General features: G+C 35.9%; 1 protein-coding gene across 1 annotated transcript; it reads left to right on the top strand.

Annotated features, from left to right (window-relative positions):
- Positions 1-1,270: 1,270 nt before the first annotated feature.
- On the top strand, positions 1,271-9,361 carry LOC110454971. The gene is made up of 10 exons (XM_021504818.1): positions 1,271-1,314; positions 2,410-2,504; positions 3,303-3,346; positions 5,049-5,664; positions 6,112-6,179; positions 6,954-7,028; positions 7,418-7,540; positions 8,630-8,704; positions 9,012-9,136; positions 9,260-9,361. Exons 1-10 carry the CDS (start codon positions 1,291-1,293, stop codon positions 9,359-9,361), a joined length of 1,347 nt encoding a protein of 448 aa, XP_021360493.1. The 5' UTR covers positions 1,271-1,290.
- Positions 9,362-10,376: the final 1,015 nt, after the last annotated feature.

Genomic DNA, 10,376 nt, shown 5'->3' with positions numbered 1-10,376 from the left:
AATTGTTTCCATTGCCGGCATTGGTGATTTCAACCGATGTGCATTTTGTACGATATTGCAGACCTTGGTCTTGTTTTTGTTGTAATAAAAGGTTTTTTTCTTTTCTTTTTTCTTTTGCACATTAATATACAATGACATTGTCAAGTCTAACAATGCCCAGCGATATTTCAGCAGCCGTCATGTTTATTTACATTGGATATTGTAGTTCCGGTCAGTGTTGTATTAATACGCTAAGAATTGTGTTCTGCTGCATAGTAATTAAAGTCCCATCAACGACACAGCTTTCAAAGAGGCTATATAGTGACAATGCCATGCAAATGTAAATATACAAAATTGAGTCCCCTTGGCCCAAGGAGGCTCCAGACTAAATAAGGATAAAATCCCTTAATCCCCTTCGGTAGGAGAAGGATTTTGAATGTTTTACCCCTATTTACCCTATTGGGCCCCGCCCCTCTACCCCAGGGGGCCACACTCACCATTTAAACAAAATGGAGTCCCCTTGGCCTAAGGATGCTCCAGACCAAATTTAGTCAAAATCTACTCGGCCGTTCAGGACTAGTAGCGTTTTAAAGGAAAAATTGACGGACGGACGATCAACGGACGCTGCGGTATGGCACAAGTTAACCATTGTCCTTCGAACCAGGTGAGCTAAAAATTTAAAAGATGGTATATATGTGATAATGTGTGTAAGATGTAGTAGTTTTGGGCAGATGGTACATGTTAACGAGTGCTACAAATGTAACTGTGTAGAGATAGAGGATATATATATATATATTAGCTGTGTAAACAAAGTAGGTAACGACAAAAGGAATATATATGTGTATTAGCTGTGTACATCTACAAAAATAATGATAAAAAATGAAGTTGGTAGATATATGAGTGTTTATTATGTACACCCAGTAGCTTTAAACAGGTGGTGAACATGTGTATGTAAGCTGTGTTCATCTAGTAGCTATAGACAGGTGGTAAATATGTGTATGTAAGCTGTGTTCATCTATCAGCTATTGACAGGTGGTAAATGTTTGTTTGTTTGCTTTGTCAATCTAGTAACTATAGTAAATTGAAAGATATGTATACATTAAGTATTTAAGGACATGTTTTAGATATGTGTGTTAGCTGTGTACATCTAGAAGTTTAAGACAGGTGGTAGATGTGTGTTTTATCTGTTTAGATCTAGAGGCTCTAGACAGGCGATAGATATATATTTGGTAACTTTGAAAATATAGCAGCTATAGAAAAATAACAAGTCCTTCTTCCTTTTTAGGTTTGAAATACTGGATTCAAGGCAGAATGGCGCAATTATCATCCGATGAGGTATTATTAAATTCATGGTTAAAATCCTTTTCAACTGTTTTGAATTTAACTTGAAAATAATTAAGCAATGTTTAAAAGACATGGATCGTGATAGTTATCGGGATGTTTTGAAATTGTTTGAATTTGGCTATGCTAAAACAGGCAAAACAATCTTTAAATATTTTCATAATTTTATTGCATGCAGGTTATATTTTGCATTGCATCAGTAATTAAAAACAAACGTTACATTATGTTACTGGTTGTTTCTTATTAACGTACTGGAAATGCTGAAAATTTACACTTAAAATCGATATCAATATGCGTTTATCAATAAACTGACTTCAGTTTCTATTAAATATCTCCATGAAACGACGTAAAGTTAAAGTTCGCAAAATTAATATCGCGTGAAAGAGCCGAGCCCATGGCGTTGACCACAGAATGAAAACTAAGTCGAATGGAAGCAATGATTCGGTTTATTTACCTCTTCGGTATCCTCCGCCACTCTGGCGTCGATTTTTCACTTTTCTTTCTAACTCACTCAATAGGTCCGCAAATGGATTAGAATATTGGGAAAACAATGGCCTATCAAGCACCATGATGATCTGGTGACAAAGAAAGTCCATTTTGAGGCGTGCGTTTTCTTGCTGAAACGTGCCGCCATTTGTCACCATAGATGTAGTACACCAAAATGTGTTCCATCTAATATTAAGTATTCCGGATACCGTCGACGATCACATGGTCTGTGCGTCCATTGCACGATACCCCAGCCCACAGCATATGACGCATCCACCGCCAGAACGATCATAACGTAACGTGCAGGCGTCCTGATAATGTTCACCTACGATACATTTACGTTCTGCCATCTGAGCGATAGAGTGAATAGAAAATGTTGCCACTGTAGAGACCATTGCTAATGTTGTCGTGCTCATGCTGAGCGGCTTCAGATATGACGTCAGGTCCATCGAGGTACACGATACGGTCAGATGTTCTGAACATGCCGTACTTTAAATAATGTTCCGCTTCTGCTTTTGGGCCAGTATATAATATAGTAGAAGTTTATCCAATTAACTACGAGTCGCATTTAAAATCGTAATCAAACGTTTGTATTGGTTTTAGCTTTCACAAAGCATGCAGTATGCTCTTAAAGAGGTTGCTGACTTAACGAAAGAGATAGGACACATGAGTATGAATATCGTGACTAAATTACACAGGTATGTTATCGTTGTATCAAAAACACCTTGCACAAAATTACGAAGTATGATATTTGTCGATTCCCTTCCAAAACTTTAGCTTGTAATAGTATCAGTTTCTCTCAACATGAACACGATTCATACTTCTCTGAATACGCCAGACGTCATTTCACAATTCTTGAAAAAAACTTACACGGAATGGTGTGATAAAATTATGAACTGATCATTTTCATCTTATTAAATGTGGAGCCAACATATGATCATCCGCTGTGTATTATTGGTCCAAGTGCTTCTCCATGTGGTTCAGAATAAATTTTAAATCAAGGATGGTACAAATATAAACTCATAACGGCAAATAAGATTGCTTATATAATGAAGTTCTTTCGCTTAGATTATATAGATCCCCCTGGGGATCATTAAGAAAGATAATTGTGATCAGATCTTGAAGTTTGTACGTTCACCTGTACCGAAGGACAGGGGGAAATCTGCGTACTACACGCCTTGAAATCATCGTAAGCAACTAAGATGAGGTCCCTGCTGAAGCTGGTAGGGAAGGTTGCATGATTCACGGCATCTGTAAGGAAATCCTCCGTCACATAATCCTTGTTATTCGAAGCCGTGAACCCCTCATAACCATCGTTTTCACTATTTAAATATACATTTGTATTAGTTAAAGTGATTGTGATTTATACTTGACTTTATTATAATGTATTATGAAAGCGTACTGGATAATTCATGTGTAACATCCGGATTTTCGACATAAGCCTTAGGTATATATACAACCAAATACTTATTGTATGTTGATTTTTTTTGCAATAGACCACCGATTGACACAAGTGAGCAAGTCATACTTCTTATGAACGGTATGTATACCCTAACGTTAACGCATGTCTTGTCGTCCATAGAAATAGAGCACGTCATGGTGAATGCTATGAAATTATAGCACTGGTGTTTTATTATAACTGTAATGCCACTCGAATAATGCTGGAGATTTCTGGTCGATAGTTGATTTGTTTAAATCGTACCACGGATTTGACCAACCCGTACATATTTGATTAATTTTCTACGAACATTTTTTTTAAAGTCAATTAATGCATATATATGAATAAAATGTATTTGTATCCGGTAAAGACAGCTTTTATTCCTCTTTTTTGAGGTTATGAGTGGTTGTTTTAAATAATAAAAACTAGACATTTGTTTTTGTGAACATAAACGTGTCTCTCCTTTAACGGGTAAAACGTTACGGCCCAGACAAGATATTCCTGAAACAGTTCCCGACGAAGTTAAGGTCACAGTGACCCGATTGTCGAAATTAATGCTTGGATAAAGTTTACAATACACTGAATTGCACATCATCTGTATGCGATACAGTTATACTGCAACTTTCATCAAGATATCGTTAATGATTTAAAAGTTACAGCCCGGGCAAAATGTTTATGAAAAATTTGCACATATTTGACCTTTGGGTCAAGGTCACAATCACATAAGTGTTTAAAACAATAATATTTTTGTGACCTTTGACCTTGACCGATTTACAGTGCAATGCACATACATCGTCTATGGGTGATGCAGGTAAACTTCAAGTACCATCAAGATGAATTTAACTGTTTAAAAATTACAGCTCCGTCAAGATGTTCCTGAAAAATAGCACATATTTGACCTTGGTATGAAGGTCACGATGACCTAATAACAGTGCACTGCACATTGTCTATGGGTAATGCTTGTAGACGTCAAGTTTCATCGAAATATCTTTAACGGTTTAAAAATAACAGCCCGTTCAAGATCATATAAGAACCAGAACAAGAACTAGAACAACTTGTACTAATGCGATATGTTTCCCTTCATTCGAGGAGACATAATTAGTTGCCAATTAATTTTTCCAATTTGTATAGCAAATACTAGGCTAAAATTACCTGTATTGAGGACGATTACATTGATTTGCATGTATGCTTATCTTTTATTATTCAGGTTTATCAAATAAACACACCTAGACATAACGGTTAAACTTGTTACTTGGGTGATTGATATATTTACTATGCCTCTTTTCTCATTGCTGACTCACCTAATCAATATGATAAATCGAGTTTAGCAAGAAAGGCAGTTGTGGTCTGACCATACTACTAACAAAATATTTGATTTCAGTAAAGTCAGGAATAAAATGAATGTATTTTTTCTTTCTTTAATGTTAAAAAACATAGGTCCATTTGAACATATTTTCCAAGATGCATCATGGAGTATGTTTGAAAACGGAAAGGTGTCACAAACCATTTTTAATGAGACCGAGTGAACCAACTGTTGCCATTTCCCTTAAAGCTGAACGGTAAGCAGTAAATAACAACTACCATTTTTAAGAACTTTGGTATGTCCCGACCTGGGGACAGGACCCTCTGCCTTCCTCACCTGGGCGAACGTTCAAAGTTCTAAAGCCAAAAGTGAGGTATTGCCAAGCACGACGCTAGGAAATAAAATGAAGTTAGAAGTAGAGAGATATGAAATGTAAATATTTTACTTAGGCACAGATAGTTCCTAATGATAAAAATACAATGCCTCTATATTTGTTTTCAGAAACTTTGACTGTTTTCATAACCATAGGCCGAAAAGTTATAAGAGTACAAGAGATAATGAAGACAAACTTACAGTGTTATTCTAGTATGCTGGAAACACGGGAACCAGATGGAACGGCTAAAAACTTTTCGATCAGAGATGAACCGCAGTCCACCCATAACAAGTCGTTGAGCGCAGTAGCGCCTTTTTCGGTGAAGTTGCCAACTAAACCACAAGCAAAAATGTCTGCACAACCCCCATTATTCACCTTGAGTTCACCGAAGCATGCTTCACCAAAGACACCTATTCAGCTTTCATCGTTGCCGCCCCGCCTGCCGGTAAATTACGACAAAGTCATTGTGAGGGAAGACATAAAAACCGATGACGTACAGCACACACCTTTCAATGGTAAAGATTTGGATTCGGCATCATTTAGTTCCTCTTTGTCATCTAGAATGGGGTCAACAATTTTGAATCCACCTGGTTTAGACTTAGAAAGACAACTAACGGTACAAACACAGGATGTTGTCGATTTTCAGGCATCGGAGCCCAATGCAGAAGACGATTCATACTTAATGGAATGGATGGCTCAACAACATTATACTGAAGGTGCAGATGAGGCCGATTTTTACAAATGGTATGTTTTCTATATTTCGCTCAAAGCACATAGATGTATATGCAAAATATAAACAATGGAGAGATTTACATGGCGACTCAAAGGAGAAGAAGATAATGTGTTCTGTTTTCACGAATGAAAAAGCATACTTCACAATGAGATAATGTTGCCGACCGCACTTTTGTCCGTAATCTTTATTAACCCGTGTTTTAAATTTGTCCGTCACAAATCGAGTTTATTACGGAAATGTTTACTTTAAGGTTAAAAGTCCATGTGTCTTCATTTCAAATTTTGGAGAGTATATACAATTTACCTGGTTAATAAATTAAAAAAAATAAAGGCCTCAGTAAGAATTATACCAGTCCTTTAATATATTCAGCACCAAAGGATCAAATTTCATAAACCGTTTAAATTACTAGAAAATACACCTCACCCAATATTCATATTATTATAATATCTTTTTAACAGGTTGACGCAAGTGCTTTGTGACGAATTTGTGGCATGTATGAAACGTGGATTGCAACTTGTGGATTTTTGTATGTATTTCATTTATTTTGTTTAAAGACATAAACGTAAAAATCAGGTATACGATACATGTAGTCCAAAAACATTAATTCATGTACAGAATAACTTTTATAGTTCATATGGTCTTCGTAAATAATCATTCAAATATGATGACATTTTATAATATAAGGTTTTAATATCGTATATGCGTATTAAAATCGTATATTTGTTAATAATATACTTTATAATCATATTTTGCAACATCTGGCTACCCAGACTTTGAACTTTGCGATTTTAGTACATTAACAGATGAAATTGATCACGAGATTGAAATGGGTTAGTGTCAACTGATAGAGAAAATATCGATACAAAATTTAAATATATAATACATGCTAGTGTGAATTTGCTGTTTTGATTGCGAATGAAAGATCACATTTCTATCACAAAAATTGACAAATAATGCTTAATTTGGCGGCATCAGTTTCTCTGTGCAGTGGTGGTGATCATTTAGAAACAGCACAAATATATTTGACTAATGCATACTATTCTATTAGCTGTAGGCTTCGCTTCAACTACTTCAGTGGTAAATAACTTTTGCGTATATGGCTGTGCAATCTACCTCATCTCATTTACTGAAAGTGATATCATCATGCTAACTAACTTCACCGATTATAAAAATGTTTAAAATCAAACATATGTTAGGCTTTTTTTATCCTGATCAAAACTGAAAAAAATGGCACACGTAATACCATTCGTCAGGCAGAAAATATCAATTGTCTTTGTCGTATTTTTGTGGTTTGTTTTAGTTAAGCAATCACAATGTGAGCCTGTCGGGGGAATGGGCCTGATACCATTCTGTGCCTTGACACGTCTACAAGCATGTGCGGAGAAAAATTCCACAAGATGACTAGTGTTGCAAATCAAATCATCGATGGTAAATATACCTATTCCACTGTAACCAGATGATCGAATCTTGGTCGTTGTCATATGTACTGGTCATTACAATGCTAACATTATATGACGCTAATTATTTATAAATTGTCCAAAACAATCTTGTCATTTTATTCTCAAATACACACAAAAGTAATATGACATTATCAACATAAGAATATAAGACACAAACTGTCTGATATGTCTCATTTGACGGTGTCAAATACTCAAGCAAAGACGGAAACTTCTTAAAAGACAAATATTTCATTTATGGATGCTAATCTGGGGACCGAAAACCAGGCTGTTTCGATGAAAACTTCTACAATTTTTGAATATGCAGGTATTGAAGAGCTTGCCAATTTCGAAGTGATGCATGGAAATATAGCAGTGACGACATTTGGAAGTCAACCTAAGGTCGCCCTCCACCTAACGAATGACTACACACAAGCTAGGAATGTAATTGGTAAACATGTTTACATCAACTGAATACTGTCTAATAAGTTTGGGTCGATTTTACGTACTATATAGATACGGACATCTTACTAGCATACTGCAAAGAAACAAATTATTTCAACCAAATGTATTGTTACAGTTGTGAGATCGCACAACCCTACACGATGTGCGGGGTATGCACGGTGTGTGCACAATGTGCGAAAGAAAAATCTGGATGACATGTGTGCGAAAGTGGACGACGTTGTGCGATAACAATCGTAGTTGGTGTAAATTTGAGGAATGGCTTAAAAATATATACGATTTAGTGTTTAAATGTTTCGATGTTCTAGCTACATTTTATTCACTTTATTTTCTTAAATTAAGAAAATGTGTTTTCGGTGGGTTTTTTAAACAACCCTAATCGACACATGTAAAATTAAAACACATATCGACACGGTCCCATATACAGATAGACACAGAGATTTGTGCCTGGATCATAGCTTTCCTAACCCGGAGCATACGTAATTCTTCTAGGTGTAAAAATCCAGTTGAAGGTTAGCTATAGACCAAAACGGATGCAATTAACAAATACTTAACGTCATGTTTTATTCTCATAACGGCCATACGGTATCACATATCAGCTCTCTGTCAGGCACAGGCCAGGTAAAACTCTGGTTACTCATCAAAATGTTATTTTCCTATTCTGTTACCTGGGAGCCAATCCCATTTTTGACACTCTAACGATCACTGTAATACTGTGAAACATGCATAGTAAAATACAACATAATCCTAATTATTGTGATGAAAAATTAATGCGTACAGTTTACTTTTTTCGATACGAGCCCTCCGCATTTTTTACATTCGATAATTATTGATCAATCAATTTTACCAAATTGGACATTTGTGCGGAGAGAAGCGCACAACAGGGCGAATGATTGTTTAGTCGCACAGCTGTGAGCACCATATGCAGAAGATATGCGCACGATGCATGAACATTGTGCGCACGCTATCGTTGGTGCGTTGTGGGGTCACACAACTGTAAGAAAATCAGGGTATTTCATGTTAATCAGTGACATTGTTACATGAATTTAAAATATAAGATTGTCTTATTTCCCCCTAGATTCGCTTGTTGCTGAAGGTCCGAGTACGCTCTATCGTGGTCTATCGATGGCTATTGCGGCTTGCATTGCTAATTGTACGTATACATTTTTTAATAACTTCCTATTCTAATTTAAATTTGAAAAAAAATAGAAATTCTCAAATTCGGCAAGAAGTGTGTATCATCATAACAAATTATTTACCTAAATACTTACTGTGTTTGGGATATCATAAAAATTATGACATCAGTATTGAAATGAATTCCTATTACGTTTGTATTTATAATATATACACCTTGCATGTATATAATGGCTTAAGACATTAATGAAAGCAAAATTTGTATTATAAATGTAAGAAAAATACTCCAACATTTTATGTATTATATATATGCATATTTGTCTAAGATGCAAACGTTGTGGTCAATGATGTCCGCTTGATGGCTCGGGTCATAGTGTTGACCGATGGGAAGTTTTCCGCTGAGGATGCAAAGGACGAAAACTATGAGTTGGATCAGAGAAATGCCATTCTGGTAACTATTTCTATCAACTCAAGATAATAAGTGCATATTTATGTATCAATTATTCCTCACGAGAACAAGGAATGAATGAATACAGTCATTCAGGGTAACATGTTTTTTTCCGTATTTTCACAGGTCCCATTTGCAGCAAACTTGTTGAAATTGAATGGAATTGTTTGTTACTGTGTACACATAGGCGAACCAGCAGATTCGGTATGTCCAGAAACAGTTAAGTGAGCTTTTAAATAAAATTTGTTCAGCTGGAAAACCCAATAGACTGGTAAAGGATCCGTTATATTTTGGTTTTATTTTGTTTAACGTCCTATTAACAGCTAATGTCATTTTAGGACGTGCCTCCATATGTGTAGTGTATGTGTGCTTGCTTGCGCGTGTGTGTATGCAGGAGTCAGGGTATGTTGGTGTGATTGCCTCCTTGTGATAGCGCGAATCTGATGCCGGCTTTATAGTGCTATCTCACTGAAATTCCATGCCGAAGGTACCCAGCACAGCATTCCGCCCGGTCACATTATACTGACAACGGGTGAAACAACAAAACCAATGACATTGGTGTATTTACTACATTACAAGACAGTTGCGTCATAGATGTGAAGGCTTCCCTAAAAACCAAAAAATAATGAAGTACCGACAGACCCGTAAAAATAAAATCAGGCAGAATTGAACTATTGAATCATTAGAGCCGACAGTGCAAGCTAAAAAGCTTTCAAACAAGATAAAAAAAAAAATATCTATGAAAGCGCCAACATTTTAGAATGTACTTACTTTGTAACAAGTATGGGTCTTCCTGCGCATAAAAAAACGCATTTCCCGCCAAAGAGATTATAATTTGTTCCAGTTGCGCACAGGGTGGCGCTATAATGAATAGAATCCTTTGATGGTTTTGAACCAACATTTTACATAAGTACAGTTGAAGGATATTAAAATAGATGACATCAAATATATCATTTATCTCAGAAAAGTGCAAATATTAGTAATATACCACCAATTCAATAATTCGATTGTGCACAATCCCTGCTCCATTATTTATTTTTCTCATTTGGCCGACAGTTGGCGATTTAGTCAGTAGTGTAATCCAAATAACAAAATTGTCCCTTAATATCACCAAATATCCTTGTTACGTTGAGGAAGAATTATGACGATGAGATTTGTGATAAAAAGTCAGATCATGTGTGCTTGACAACTGCTTATATAAAAAAAATCGAATGTTATTTCGTTGTGCGAGACCAATCCGTGA

The sequence above is a fragment of the Mizuhopecten yessoensis genome, unplaced genomic scaffold (genome assembly GCF_002113885.1).
Source record: "Mizuhopecten yessoensis strain PY_sf001 unplaced genomic scaffold, ASM211388v2 scaffold8123, whole genome shotgun sequence".
Lineage (NCBI taxonomy): Eukaryota > Metazoa > Mollusca > Bivalvia > Pectinida > Pectinidae > Mizuhopecten > Mizuhopecten yessoensis.
The sequence above is the reverse complement of the archived record's forward strand: the minus strand, read 5'-3'. Positions and strand labels throughout refer to the sequence as shown.